The sequence below is a fragment of the Leiobunum rupestre genome, chromosome 7 (genome assembly GCF_980474605.1).
Source record: "Leiobunum rupestre chromosome 7, qqLeiRupe1.1.hap1, whole genome shotgun sequence".
Classification (NCBI taxonomy): Eukaryota; Metazoa; Arthropoda; class Arachnida; order Opiliones; family Sclerosomatidae; genus Leiobunum; species Leiobunum rupestre.
In genome coordinates, this window is record NC_143390.1 from 45,389,319 (window position 1) to 45,404,937 (window position 15,619).

General features: G+C 34.8%; 2 protein-coding genes across 2 annotated transcripts; both read right to left on the reverse strand.

The window, feature by feature from the left end:
- Window positions 1-327: 327 nt before the first annotated feature.
- LOC149936508 (U20-hexatoxin-Hi1a-like) lies at window positions 328-3,227 on the reverse strand. Its single transcript, XM_090154116.1, has 5 exons — window positions 3,103-3,227; window positions 2,783-2,810; window positions 2,439-2,663; window positions 2,281-2,362; window positions 328-475 (listed from the first exon to the last, which is right to left on the reverse strand). Exons 1-5 carry the CDS (start codon window positions 3,124-3,126, stop codon window positions 415-417), a joined length of 420 nt encoding a protein of 139 aa, XP_090010242.1. The 5' UTR covers window positions 3,127-3,227; the 3' UTR covers window positions 328-414.
- Window positions 3,228-3,605: 378 nt separating this feature from the next.
- LOC149936509 (G protein-coupled receptor-associated protein LMBRD2) lies at window positions 3,606-9,009 on the reverse strand. Its single transcript, XM_090153305.1, has 12 exons — window positions 8,799-9,009; window positions 8,508-8,689; window positions 8,306-8,447; window positions 7,165-7,426; window positions 6,892-7,102; window positions 6,755-6,829; window positions 6,210-6,686; window positions 6,011-6,144; window positions 5,836-5,944; window positions 4,631-4,832; window positions 4,465-4,566; window positions 3,606-4,385 (listed from the first exon to the last, which is right to left on the reverse strand). Exons 2-12 carry the CDS (start codon window positions 8,679-8,681, stop codon window positions 4,144-4,146), a joined length of 2,130 nt encoding a protein of 709 aa, XP_090009431.1. The 5' UTR covers window positions 8,682-8,689; window positions 8,799-9,009; the 3' UTR covers window positions 3,606-4,143.
- Between the last annotated feature and the right edge of the window lie 6,610 nt (window positions 9,010-15,619).

Here is a 15,619-nt window from a genome sequence, read left to right on the forward strand (position 1 = left end):
CACATTATAGATAAAACGTCAAAATTAGTATTGAATCGTAATAAAATTATCCAATTATTTTCGTGGTTATATACTCCAGCTTGTTTCTTCAATTTGATCGTGTTTTTAAAATAAATTGGTTAAATTTCAAACATAGATAATGTTACTTTTATATTGGTATTTCAGAAATTAAAAAAACTACAGCCGTTTAAATAAATTGATGCAGCAAATCAAAATAGAGTAGACTTAAAATACCACCTTATAATATGACTACCTGAAAATATTTTTCATAAACAACCCTCATAGCTATAGAATGACTATTTGAAATAAATTAAAATAAACTTTAAATATATCTTTTAAAATATCATTTATTCATAATTAAGATCTCAAATAATATTAAAATAGACATTTGTTTTTTGGTTTTTTCATTGTTGTTTAACAGTTGGCTGCGTCGTGAGATGGTTCGGACAACTTGTTTCCTTGTTCGTCAGAGCACCTATCACAGGAATAGAGAGATTAGTCACACCAAGAACATATTTCGGCTACTGAAAACGTACGAGTTTACTCATGTACAGAAGTGATAACTACTACCATAAGTAACATAATAATAATAAGTATGACACTTCCTATTGTTTTTATGCTAATTTTCTAACCGAACCTTTCTTCTGCACTGATACTCTCTTCAAGCTGTGACTTGGACTCGCGACTTACCATTTTGGATGACTACTTTTTGATAAAAATTTAGGACTAAAATCAGAGAGCACGTTTTGGAGTCGCGAAGGGCTTTGGTTTTGTTTTAAAGCCCGCGTGTGAATCATGCGTGATAAACTTATTTAATTTTTATCATTTTAGCCTAATATTCCGCATATCTATCGGAAACCAGATATTTCGGCTTAGCGGAGGTCTCGAATATTTTAGACACTAGAGGGCTCTGTGCTGAGAAAACATCTTGATTACGCAATAACTATGAAAATCAGTTTGGTTGTAAATCTCGTTAATTGTCATACTTATTATTATGTTACTTATGCTACTGCTACTGAAAATCGTAATTGAAATGGCGACAGCAACGCCATCTGTCAGGGACTTGTTTTATATTAAAGAGTAAGTTGCAAATTATTCGTTATCGCCTTAATATTACTTTTAAACGAAGAAATTACGTTTAAAATACCCGAATATAAAGTTTCATTGCTTTACGTTTCGTAGATAATTAGAAATAATTAATTTTGCCGTGGTCATTGACGAGTTATGTCATTGGTCGCTTTACCCAACATAGAGTTCAGGCTTGCATACAAATTATTGATGCCACTATAATGCTACTAATTCCGTGGACGAAAACAAAAAACCCCTATTGAACCATGGGATTCTACTAACAGAATTTTTATACGGTGCTCGTGCGCCGTGCCGCGTGATTTGAAAAGATAATTTCTAGGCTTTTATTTTTTATTTCGATAATAAGCCTAATAGACGCTAAAAGAAATTATTCGCTCCAAAATAAAAACCGTCAAAAGGAAGGGTTTTTAAATTCAAAACGCGTGAATCTCGATGATATCGCCCATTTTTTCGTCGCACGTGCAATTATTTATTCTGATAATAAAATAGAATCACGTGGGCTTAGCAATATTTATCTGCATTTGTCTTAGCCAATAAGATTATCCCTTCCGAGCAAGCACGCGCCAATTTACACAATGAACCGATGAAGATTTTCAAATCAATTTCTTTTAAGATCTATATTACGATTAAAAATCTCTGGTTTGAAAACTTCTACAAGTAAACGAAATCGCTCCACTTCAGTTCCTTCTATTTTAGGAATAAAACTACAGCTTCGATTTGCCCCAAATTGCTCGTGCTACGGAGGTGAAAAATTCGCGGAAAATTTCAGGATTTTGGGGAGCGAAAAAGGTCAGTTTCGGACTCAAAATTAGTACACTTAGGCTTGGAAATTTGTTTCGACAATGACATTTTTGGAAAGAGAACGTCCAGGGCTTCAAAACAAGGCCGCATTCATTGGTTTTTATTGCTATCGATTTTTCGTGCAACCAACACTTTAACTATGATTATGATAATGAAACCCTTAAATTGGATTTTAATTAGAGTTCCGTTTTTTTCGAAACATAATAGAAAACATTCTTACGACCGATACTAGATGGCACTGTACAATTAGGAAAATGGAAAGTTTCCGTTTAAGAGAGGAGCTTAGGTATAGAAATTTAACCTAGAGGGCCTGGTGATATTAAACATCTCTAGCAATAGCTTACTACTCGATGAAGGTCGATTTCCTTAAATGTTTGGACTGAAACCTACCAGCACAATCCGGTAGAAGCGTGGCATTGCTTGCTTTCGAAGAGACCGTTAGCCTTGCATTGAGGAATGAAAGCTCCGATGCCTTCAAATGAAATATTATTTAAAATGAATGTCTCAGAGCACCAAGGGTTAAAATGCGGGTTCGGATGGCTACTTACGATCCTTGAATTTGCCGTCCTCACGTTGACGAAGGCATTCGCAGCCCTTGATGTTCTTGGAGGCGCTGGTCAGTGGGGTTCCGTCACGGTTCCAGCATTGGCAGAAGTTCTCTTGGTGGCATTGGAGGGCGGCGAAGTCTCCGTTCTCTTCACATTCGGGAACGATGGCTCCGATGATGGAGGATTTCAGTGCGTTTTCGCGCCATTTCTCGCAGTGAGATTGGGCTGTAAGAATTCAACTTTACATTACTCATCACTGCCACCCTGAATTTGTTTTCCCCCTTAACCTAGTACTGATATTATTGTTCATACTAATACATTAAATTATGTTTTAAATAACTTACGCCTGGCAACGGCAACAGCGACTAAAGCCTGAAAAGGAGGATAAAAATATTATAGTTTCATTATTAGCCCGCGACCATCTGTCTTTCCGATATTAAATTTCCCGCTTTAAATACACCACTTCAGTAATACGCAGGGAATAGCGCGCCATCTTTTTTCAGAAAATGTAAATGATTAGTACGTAATTTATTTTTAACCCTTTTCTACGAAATTTAAATAATATCTGCTTTTGAAAAAGTTCCATAGATGGCGCCACAATAAATACGTATAAATGCGTATTTGCCGCATTTTTCGCTATAATTTTAATAAAATGAGAACTTACGGCGAGGCAAATAACAAACTTCATATTTGTAGGTAGTTTACTTGTTGCTTCGGAACTAGTGAACCAAACTGGTGTCCGCGTGGTATTTATATGTTACATTTTAAAGGCGCAGGTGTATTGTATCTCACGTCTCTGCTAAGGACCTACTGAAAAACACAATTAATTATTCCATACACATTATCTGATTGCGATATGCGCAAATCAACAGAAGTTTTACTTTCCATCGAAAAGAGATAAAACAATTAGCTTTAATATATGGCGTTCAAGATTCTGCAACGGTCAAATTAAAATTATCTAAAGTTGAAAAATTATAATCCATTATTTTCACAAATTGTATGCCTATTTTAATTTTTTAACAAAGGCATGCATATTACCTTAAAAGTTTAAAATAAGCTTATTTTGGTTTTTATCAATGACTGATAGTAACATACGGTAATAAGTGTTTTAATAAATTAACGATACAATGCGTGTTTTATTGTAACATTGGTTATAATCCGTGGAATGTACGGGACTTTAGGTACTGCAATTTTATAATTTATAAACCCAAATATTTACATATATATTTCTCCTTATTGATAGTGAATATTCTTTCAACATTCTAAGTTATAATTAAGATTGACGAATTTTATGAAAATGCATTAAGAATTTAATAAAAAAGATTTACTTAAAATAAATACACATTGTCGTATATATGCAAATTTCTTAATTGTTCAACACCTATTATTAACACATTTAGTATCACAAAATCTTCTTACGAAGTATTATTTATACAGATAATACATAATTATTTGCAATTAGGAAATGAAAAACCAGTTCCTATATCTTTACACATTGCACCTGCCACCTAGCTTTACATAACAGTATATTTGCATTCTTTGCTTTTCTTACACTTCAAACTTCAGGGAGAAAATAATGGCAATTGATTATCACTAATGTTATCAGTACGAGCAATTTTACTGATACACTATTTTTATTTGTGAGAAAAAACCTAATTAACATTTACAACTATGATAAAAAAAATGACTTTTTGGTTAAAAAATATCATACATCGTCAAACAATCCTCTCGGAGGTCTACCACCAAGAATATTTTGTGACCTATTATAACCTGTGCTAAAATTATCATTGTAGGTGTCTAAATCATGCCGCGATCTGACATCAGAAGCGTTTCTTTCGTTGTAGCTTCTAGCGGGCCTCTCCTCAGTGTAATCAATCGGCTCAACATCTCTCAAAAGACCCGCAGTGGCACTTTCTTCTGATGGCGACCGAATCAGGTTAGAAAATCCTATTTTAAAATGAATTTCATTAATGAGAATGAAGGTCCTGTATCTGAAATTTGCTTTTATCTCGTTAAGATTGCGTACCAGCTGATAAGGGTGAAATTGGTCTATTAGAATTAGCACCCCTGGGTTGATAGCTGCGCTTGCGTTGTTCTCCTTCCTCTTGTCTTTGACGCTTAGTTCGTTCTGGGTGGGTTGAAGACGCATCAAGTTATGTAACTTAAACCTGGTTATAAAATGAACATTTCACCTCTTTTAACGAGTTCCCTGCCCTCTTCAACCAAATCGGTTGTCATTTCGTCATCCCCAATAAACTGCTCAAATCCTAGCATGTGCAAAATGCGAGTACCGCAGTGAAAATACGTTGCCAAGCATAAAATGCATATTAATATGGGAAAGTAGATATTGAAGCCGTCAGAAATGATTTTGATTACATCCATATGACCCATAATCTGTTTATAAAATATATTATAGCACCCTAAGTCTGTAATAAAGCTCCTCTTTAAGTTAGAGTACGCCAGAGAAGTAAAATAAAGAGCAATTTTTTGAAGAATTTTTTTAATTCTATATTGCATTGGAAACAGATGTGGCTAGAGCTCATTTATTGACTCAAAAACAGCGAGTCACTGCGAATTTGAATTTCGAAATCACTGGAGGAACTCAGAGTAGTTGTTACTAGGTGACTATTTTACAAATTGAATTAATATGCAATAACAAAATGTTGGTAAACATTTGTCCAAGATGTCTTTATTGGGATTTGAACTGTTGTACATATATTTAATCAAGTTTGTTTCCTAATTAAATATAACTTTATTTTAATTTCGCCTTAATTATTACTGTAATAAAAATCCACACTACAGTTTGGTAACAGAGTGTGGTTGTGGTATTACTTTATACGTTAATTATTGGCGACATTATGGGTCATGTTCATCAGCACAAGGCTTGACGAAACGCAGGACGACAAACCAAGTTTGTTTCCTATTTTAATTTTGCCTTAATTATTACCGTCATAAAAATCCACACTACAGTTTGGTAGCAGAGCGTGGTTGCGGTATTACTTTATATATGTTAATTATTGGCGATATTATGGGTCGTGTTCAGCAGCACAAGGCTTGAAACGCACAACGACAAACCAAGTTTAAATTTTAATTTTGCCTTAATTATTACCGTTGTGGTAAATTCACACTACACAACATTTATCAACATTGTGTTTAATAGCATAAATTATAAAAAGCTGTCTAAAGATATTTATTCTTGTTAAATTTGTCTATTCATGACTAGCTCGCCCAAAATGGCTTAATGAGCTTTGATCCTCAGCCTGTATTTATTTTTTCTGATAAAAGATGGCATCTCGGAAGAAATTGCTAATAACAATATTTTTATGGCGAATTTTAACTTAGAGAGACTTATGGAAATGCACAAATCTTTATGTAACAACTTTTATAAAAACCTTACCGAAGTGTAGGACGTTTCCACAATATTGGTATCTTTAGTAATGTGGTTATCCAAATGAATAAGCCCGAGAAAATTGAGGCAAAGAGGAGGCGTTAAACGACAAAGCATCCTAAAATTTGGGGAAAATATTAGAGACTTTTCAATTTGAAAAAAATGTGATGTATATATAGCTTACATTCCAGCAAAAATGAGACTATGTTCGCTGGTTTGTTGGTGAGGTGCTAAGTAATAGAAATTGAAAACACGTACACGAAAAACTGTGTAATACGCACAAAAGCAAAGGTAACCCATAGTTGCCATTGAAAGAAACTGAAATAATTTTTAAAAGGGTGAATTTTTCATAATTTTACTCTAAGAAAAAAAAATTAAAATACCTCAATAAATGCATAGTTGTAGTCGTGTTTCGCTTTGTTCATGAGAACGGCAAAAATTGAAAGAACAGGTGATTTATTGAAAAAGGTCATCTCTGACCAAACAACAGCTGCGCTAAACACTGAGAGAATGATGGTCAGGGCTTTTAGCGCCCAGCTACGGAACTTGCAATACCAAAGCCACTCAACGGATGGGGAACAGAGTAAACGGTGAAGTAATGAGAAAGGTTGTTGAGGCATTAGCGTACGTTTAAAGTGTCTTTCGTGGCTCATTTCGTTACGAGCCACGTCTTCCCAATGGAACACTTTCTCCACCAAATTTTCCCACTGAACCTGAGTTCGACGATGAGCGTGCAAAGCTTTTATTTCTCTTTTATGTAGTTTGACCAGACTTCTCTCAGATACCGAGCCACCCATAGAGGAATTATCATCCGGGTTCCTTCTATGACGGGATATAAGGTTCTTTTTATCTTCGGGACACTGTTAAGAAATTAGGATGTTGTAGTTCAGTTCAAAATCAATCTGATTTTATAAATTGCGGAATTTACCTTTGCTAAAACAGTGTCTACGTTCGACCTTAATGGGTGAGACATGGGGATTTTTTCCGAAACTTGTTGAACTTCCTACAAATTGTTAATGTTTTAACCAATGCAAAAGGAATTCTTTATTTTTGTGCAAAATGTACCTCTAAAACATCCTCTAATCTTTCTTCATTTTCACATCTTTCCGTGCTGAGTTTAGCTGCGCGGAAGTAGAGGTAGTTTAACATGTAGCCCCTTTTGCTGGCATTCCAGCATGATCTGGGAATTTCAACCAAACTATAGCCCAGTAACAAAACTAAGAGAAATAGACCCCACGTGTTACTGGCTGTGATACAAATAACTACCAGTTTGGACCTACAATGAAAGTTTAATTAGCTTTTACCCAATATTTTATTTTTTTCTAAAAATTTATATACCAATCTAAGTTAATATTTGGTAGAAGCGCCACGTATATCAAAAGTATGACAAAGATTATTAAATACGTTCCGTAGTAAATAGCATTTTCAAGAAGGGCATTTTTTAGCTTTCCCGATACAGTGAAATTTCCAGATGTGGCGTAAGACTGCATCAAAGGCATAATAATCCAAGTCAGAGCTTGGGATGTCCAGTAAACTACCCTCCATAGTACGGGTAGTACCCCTTCAGGTATGTAACTCCAAGGAACTTTACAAGGATCAACTAGAAACATTAAACAAAAGCATGTAAAATAACTCTTAGGAAAACGTATTGACCTTCTCATATTGCTAAAGTTATTAACGTTAATCATGTACCGTCACTCTAACTGATTTCTCAGAGGGGGAAATCTGGGCTAAATTTAACTGTAACTACTGCTTTTTTTTATAGTACAATGTGAAATTTACTGCGGAAAATAATAAAACTACTAAAAATTAAATATATTTTAGTATTATAAGACTGCCAACGGTAGTATAGATTAAAAATGGAGGCAGGGCGTTGGGTCTCTCGTGTTTTTTGGGTATAGTTCGCAGCGTATGAGTCCAGCTACATTTCACTATTAAACATCAGTTTTATCCATATTTCTGTGGTTTACTTTGTCAATTTGCACTTTCCAACTAGGTACAATTTCACTAGTTACGATTCCAGATGGCCCAACTATGAAATATAAGAATAGTTTTGGGGGTGCCAAACTGATTTTAAGAGTCTGTTGGTTCGATAAAAAAAAAGAACTATAACTCTGGAATAAAAAAATATTCCGGCAATAAGGACCCCTTAGCAGTGTTTTTAACCCCCTCCCTGACAGGAGAAGCTATGGTAAAATTTTACCAGAATTGGTTTTTCATTTTTTTATACTGATTTTTTAAAATTATTCATTTAGAAAAATAGGCTTTATAAATAAGTAAATACCTGCAGAGTGTAATTTTGACATTTAATATCATTAGACAGAGCAATAAATGGGGAAAATTTTGAGCCGTCAGTTGTTTGTTGGTACACCTTAGATGGATACTTCTCTCGAAAAACATATCTTATATACTTCTGATATATGATTGCTATAGTTACAAAGCTTTTTGATTTACTAGAGTTAAAAATAAACTGGCAAACCTTCTCTATATTCATGCACAATTTCATCATGATTTTCGACATAGGTTATCTCTGTTGAATTTTCTATAAGAGAGTCATTTGTTGAGGCTGGAACTACTGTAGAAGGTATTGTACGACTTTTCAAGCATTGTCTATAGGCAGTCTATAATTGAAATAAATAAATTACAAAACATAGTATGCATTAAATAATAAAGTAACTTACTGATGAAACGTCAGTCGGAATTATTGAGATAATAATGAATGAGAAGTACCACGCTACGAATACACTCAGTGTAACAAATATATGGTGCCTATTCCAGTTTCCATAGCGGTGAAGCAGGAATGCTACCACCACTAATGTTAACCCAATTTCTGTTATTAAAGGGCCCACTGACATTTTGCAATCTAAAACAGACACAAATTTATAGACGCTTTTAATTTGACTAAATTTAAAATTAATTATTATATACTTCTAAAAGAGAAAAAGATTTTAGAAAAATATTCCTTCACTTACACGTTAATTTTTATTCATTTACCCTGGATTTTCTCAAATATATTTGTGTTAAATATATTATTAACTATCTTCTTTAAGGTTACGTATTACACAAGACAGAAACACATTTTAGAGCACTCGCCATTTTTAATGGGAGATAAACCGCATTACGTAACTTTTCAATATTTATAGATAGCCACAAATTTTCACGGTCGCTTAGTTTTGACATTTCTTCAATAGATGGCAGATGTGTCTCTACGCTGCGCTTCAGTCTTCTCTCTTCTGAGGCTAATTTGTTATGTTTATTTTTATCGAAGTAATATTTAAGAACAATGGACGCACGGAAACATTCGAAAGCACTGTAGAAATGATTTAACGTTTTCTATGCTCATGTCCTCTTTCTAAATTCTATATGAAATTAATATTTAAGTTGTATAAAGTAAAGAATAAATGGTTGCTCTACCAATATTATTTCGGTATTTTTCAGAAACGAAAAATGGATGAGAGATATTGTTGTCAATAAGAAACGAAAAATGGATGAGAGATATTGTTGTCAATAAGAAACGAAAAATGGATGAGAGATATTGTTGTCAATAAGAAACGAAAAATGGATGAGAGATATTGTTGTCAATAAGAAATGAAAAATGGATGAGAGATATTGTTGTCAATAAGAAATGAAAAATGGATGAGAGATATTGTTGTCAATAAGAAATGAAAAATGGATGAGAGATATTGTTGTCAATAAGAAACGAAAAATGGATGAGAGATATTGTTGTCAATAAGAAACGAAAAATGGATGAGAGATATTGTTGTCAATAAGAAACGAAAAATGGATGAGATAGGCAATAAGAAACGAAAAATGGATGAGAGATATTGTTGTCAATAAGAAACGAAAAAGGGATGAGCGATATTGTTGTCAATAAGAAACGAAAAAGGGATGAGAGATATTGTTGTCAATAAGAAACTAAAAAGGGATGAGAGATATTGTTGTCAATAAGAAACGAAAAAGGGATGAGAGATATTGTTGTCAATAAGAAACGAAAAATGGATGAGAGATATTGTTGTCAATAAGAAACGAAAAATGGATGAGAGATATTGTTGTCAATAAGAAACGAAAAATAGATGAGATAGGCAATAAGAAACGAAAAATAGATGATACATAGGGTTGTCAATAAGAAACGAAAAATAGATGATACATAGGGTTGTCATTAAGAAACTAAAAATAGATCAGATATAGGGTTGTCATTAAGAGACGAAAAATACATGAGACATAGGGTTGTCAATAAGAAACGAAATATACTTGAGACATAGGGTTGTCATTAAGAGACAAAAAATAGATGAGACACAGGGTTGTCAATAAGAAACGAAAAATAGATCAGACATAGGGTTGTCATTAAGAAACTAAAAATAGATCAGATATAGGGTTGTCAATAAGAAAATAAAAATAGATCAGACATAGGGTTGTCAATAAGAAACGAAAAATACATGAGACATAGGGTTGTCATTAAAAAACTAAAAATAGATCAGATATAGGGTTGTCAAAAAGAAACTAAACATAGATCAGACATAGGGTTGTCAATAAGAAACGAAAAATACATGAAACATAGGGTTGTCATTAAGAGACTTAAAATGGATGAGACATAGGGTTGTCAATAAGAAACGAAAAATACATGAGACATAGGGTTGTCATTAAGATACGAAAAATAGATGAGACACAGGGTTGTCAATAAGAAACGAAAAATAGATGAGACATAGGGTTGTCATTAAAAAACTAAAAATAGATCAGATATAGGGTTGTCAAAAAGAAACTAAACATAGATCAGACATAGGGTTGTCAATAAGAAACGAAAAATACATGAAACATAGGGTTGTCATTAAGAGACTTAAAATGGATGAGACATAGGGTTGTCAATAAGAAACGAAAAATACATGAGACATAGGGTTGTCATTAAGATACGAAAAATAGATGAGACATAGGGTTGTCAATAAGAAACGAAAAATACATGAAACATAGGGTTGTCATTAAGAGACTTAAAATGGATGAGACATAGGGTTGTCAATAAGAAACGAAAAATAGATGATACATAGGGTTGTCATTAAGAAACTAAAAATAGATCAGATATAGGGTTGTCATTAAGAGACGAAAAATACATGAGACATAGGGTTGTCAATAAGAAACGAAATATACTTGAGACATAGGGTTGTCATTAAGAGACAAAAAATAGATGAGACACAGGGTTGTCAATAAGAAACGAAAAATAGATCAGACATAGGGTTGTCATTAAGAAACTAAAAATAGATCAGATATAGGGTTGTCAATAAGAAAATAAAAATAGATCAGACATAGGGTTGTCAATAAGAAACGAAAAATACATGAGACATAGGGTTGTCATTAAAAAACTAAAAATAGATCAGATATAGGGTTGTCAAAAAGAAACTAAACATAGATCAGACATAGGGTTGTCAATAAGAAACGAAAAATACATGAAACATAGGGTTGTCATTAAGAGACTTAAAATGGATGAGACATAGGGTTGTCAATAAGAAACGAAAAATACATGAGACATAGGGTTGTCATTAAGATACGAAAAATAGATGAGACATAGGGTTGTCAATAAGAAACGAAAAATACATGAAACATAGGGTTGTCATTAAGAGACTTAAAATGGATGAGACATAGGGTTGTCAATAAGAAACGAAAAATACATGAGACATAGGGTTGTCATTAAGATACGAAAAATAGATGAGACACAGGGTTGTCAATAAGAAACGAAAAATAGATGAGACATAGGGTTGTCATTAAGAGACGAAAAATGGATGAGACATAGGGTTGTCAATAAGAAACGAAAAATACATGAGACATAGGGTTGTCTTTAAGAGACGAAAAATAAATGAGACCAAGAACGTATATATGTATAAAAACGTTGAACGATCAAATTGGCGCCCGGTGCCTTGATTTAATCGGTTACAGAATAACTCCGCCCAAAAAACCGCACGTGGCGCGCGCTAAAGGTTAAAACCGTTTTAGTTCAAGCGCGCGCTGCACGCGGATTTTAGGGCGGAGTTATTCTGAAACCGATTAAGTCATGGCCCAAGCGACGCCTTTGGTTCAACGTTCTTATACATATATAGGTTCTTGATGAAACACAGGGTTGTCATTAAGAGACGAAAAATAGATGAGATGTAGGGTTGTCAATAGGAAACGAAACATAGATGAGACATAGGGGTGTCAATAAGAAATCAACAACTAAGGGGTGTCAATAAAAAATCAATTGACACTCATCAATAAGAAATTAACATTTAAGGATATATAATATATGGGGTGTCTATAGGAAATCAACAATTAAGGGGTGTCTATAAGAAATCAACAATTAAGAAGTGTCTATAAGAAATCAACAATTAAGGGGTGTCTATAAGAAATAAACAGTTAAGGGGTGTCTATAACAAATCAACAACAGTTACCAAGCGGTGTCTATAAGAAATCAACAACTAAGGGGTGTCTATAAGAAATCAATTGACACTCGTCAATATGAAATTAACATTTAAGGATATATGGGGGTGTTAATAAGTATTCAACTTTAGATCCTATGCTTTAGATATGATATAGTGGGTGTCAATAAGAAATTAACGTTTAAGTTGTATAAAGTAAAGAATAAATTGTTGCTCTACCAATAATATTTCCGAAATGAGTTGTGAGTATTTAATTTTCTACTTATAGGTGGCAGTGGCGTAGCTAGCGGATGTCATGGTGCGCTACGTACTAGTCTCTAGTTTGTGTAAGTTTTATTTTTTTCACGGTCGGTGTCAACCCCAAATCACCCCCAAAACGGGTAGCACCCGTGACGGACCGCCCCCCTAGCTACACCACTGATGGGTGGTAATATTTGCTTAGATATTGACACATAGATGGAGTGGAAATAGCTGCTAGACTATTGAAACTTAAGGGAGTGGATATAGCCTGAGCCATTAATAAATTGTAATACATTAATTACCACAAGTTTGCCATTTTATGCTTTTTTTAAATTTTACATTATTTTCTTAACGATTTGTTCTAACTAAATTTACGAGAGCTCAGCCTTGGGTTCTTGATGGTACCCAAGGTTCCTAGAAAATGGATGGTACCAGCAGTACCAGTCCACAGCTCCCGAGCAGGTACTGTTTGAACAGTTCCGAAAGGTCCGAGAACCGTTTCCCGCGAGAGAATAGTTTGCGTTTAAACAGTTTTCACCTTATGTTTACTGCAGTTGCATTTATTAGTTTTAATTTTCAGTAATATTTTTCAGGTGTTACTTGTTCCAGCCATTATTAGCTCAAAATAAATTGAAATTTAAAAGTTTGTAAAGTGCTAAGCACTAAGCAGACGACCTGTGTTATTATAAAACACAAAGCTAAGGCTTAGAAGACGAAAATCCAGCCGCTTACAAACTTCTCTGGTTGACCGCTACGTGGCTCAATGTAAACGGAAAAAGCTAATTATACATAATGTATTCGCGACCGAAAAATATCGCTACGCCCCCTTTGGTTCGGCATTGAAACCTAGATAGGTAGCGGCTAAAGCAGACGCTATTAGTTTTTCCTCATCGTTATTCGTAAATTTGACTTAATGAATAATGATACTTGCATTTAATATAGTTAATTCTCTTATATTTTGATAAGTTTATCAAGAAAACCGTTCTTTTGACTTTGTAATTTGTCTGTAGCAGACGCTAGATCACAGGCGCAACCTCGGTGAAGCTAGCGCCGTTACGCCACCTAGACTCGTATCTGACGGCAGCAGGCGCTAAAGCGTCTAACCAATGAAAAATGTACGCAAGACAATGCACGACTTTTGACGGGTGCTGTGTTTGCTGCTCCTAGCCTACACAGTGCTATTTTTACATTTTTCATCCATAAGAAAAATAATAGATTTGGCGGGAAATTCATGTCCAATGGAATCCTCATCGAGCCTGCGAAAATTCTTGTTTCGTTTTAATGGCGTAGATGGTTACTTCTCTCGTAAGATAAGTATTATAAACTTCTGGTTTTACGCAAATTTGTTTATGGCTAGTAGAAATGCGGCCCAAAGTGGTTTTCCTGCAATATCTTTGATACCAGTCTATCATATAAAAAACCATAAGTCTATAATATTGTTCAATAAGTTTGTCACTTTGGGGAATATTTTACTGAGAGCCAGTAACGAAGTGACGTCGTCACAAGAAGAAAATCTCCCCCTAGCGAGGCGCTGTCAAAGGCTACGTGTGACGCGGGAGCAAGCGGACGCAAAACGGTGCCGAAGCCCGTAATGCAGTCTGTCTCGCGAATAGCTCTCACAAGGAGAGTACCCGAGGTGTTTATTGCAGAATTTGTTCAAAGTCGGGCGTAATGTAATATATGAGGTATGATATTTCCAAAAAGGAGGCGTTGCACTACCCATTCGATTTGCCATGGCATCCGAAAATGTTTTTGACCACTTCTAACAAAAAAATCTCCATTTAAAAAAGCATGGGGTCCTACGAAAATTTTTAAAAAAATTAAAATCACGAAATGGGTATTGTATACCACATTTTGGTAAATTTCATCATTTTTGGGTTAATTGGAACAATTTTGAGGTAAATTTGTAACAATTTTTGGGTAAAATAAGGAAAAAAATCAAAGACGTTTTCGGTTGCCATGGCAAATCGAATGGGTAGTGCAACGTCTCCTTTTGGGAAATTTCATATCTCATATAGGTCTGCATTACGCCCGATTTTGAACAAAATCGGCAATAAACACCTCGGGTACTCTCCTTGTCAGTAAAACTTTTGCTAGTGAAGAATAGGAAGTGTCACACTTAACTAACAATATTATACACTTATGAAAAAACGAATTAAAAAATAAAACAGTCTAATTAAGTACGTTTGAAGATCGCACCCACTAATCACACATACGTCGCGTGCGAACTTGGCGCTGTGTGTAATTTCCGGGTAACGATGGCTGAGGAATCTCCTTCGACAGCTAAATTTTGTTAGGTGCCAAGGCCTATTGAATATTAAAACGCTTTCATCATGAAAACGAACGCTTACTTCGACGAAATAACGACGAATTATTGATTCGGAACATAAAATTTACTATTTTAAACACTCGCTTCATTTGTGAAGATAATACTTAATTTGAAATTGATGATCCAAAACATGTTTTAACTGTTACCATAAGTAACGTAATACACATTAGTAAGACAACTAACCAAAATTATCACCGAACTGATTTTCAGAGTTATTGCGCAATCAAACTTTAGTTTAGAACAGAGCCCCCTAGTGTCTAAATATGCACAAGGAGAAAAATTCTACTACCAAGGACGATAATATTCTACTGAGCTCGGTTGCAGGTCCAATTCGGAGCTGTGCGAGTCAGTGGCGTAGCTAGCATGGGTGACACCCGGGGCGGATATCATGGTGTGCTACTTACTAGACTCTAGTTTGTGTAAGTTTTTATTGTTTTCACGGTTGGGTGTCACCAGAAAATAACGCCCCCTAGCTACGCCACTGGGGCGAGTGTCATTGTCGAAAAAGATTAAATAGCATTAAAACTCCTTCCGCGTTGAGTTTGCAAGTTCTTTCCCCACTGGTTTAATAGGTTTTCCCCCGAGCTCTTTGGTTTCCCCTTCCATAAAAACTTGTTGAGGTTAACGGTAATAGTTAGTGTAGGGAGCTGTTGGCTCGATCGCGTGGCTTGCAGGGCTTGCCACCACCCTCCTACGCATTATAACCCGGCCACCTGAATTAAAGGCTTCAAAAGTCGCTCGATGACTTAGGCCTAAGGTGGTGCCTTGGGTATTAGCCTAGCTGATTATTATTATTAACAATAGAAATTATCATATTTATGGG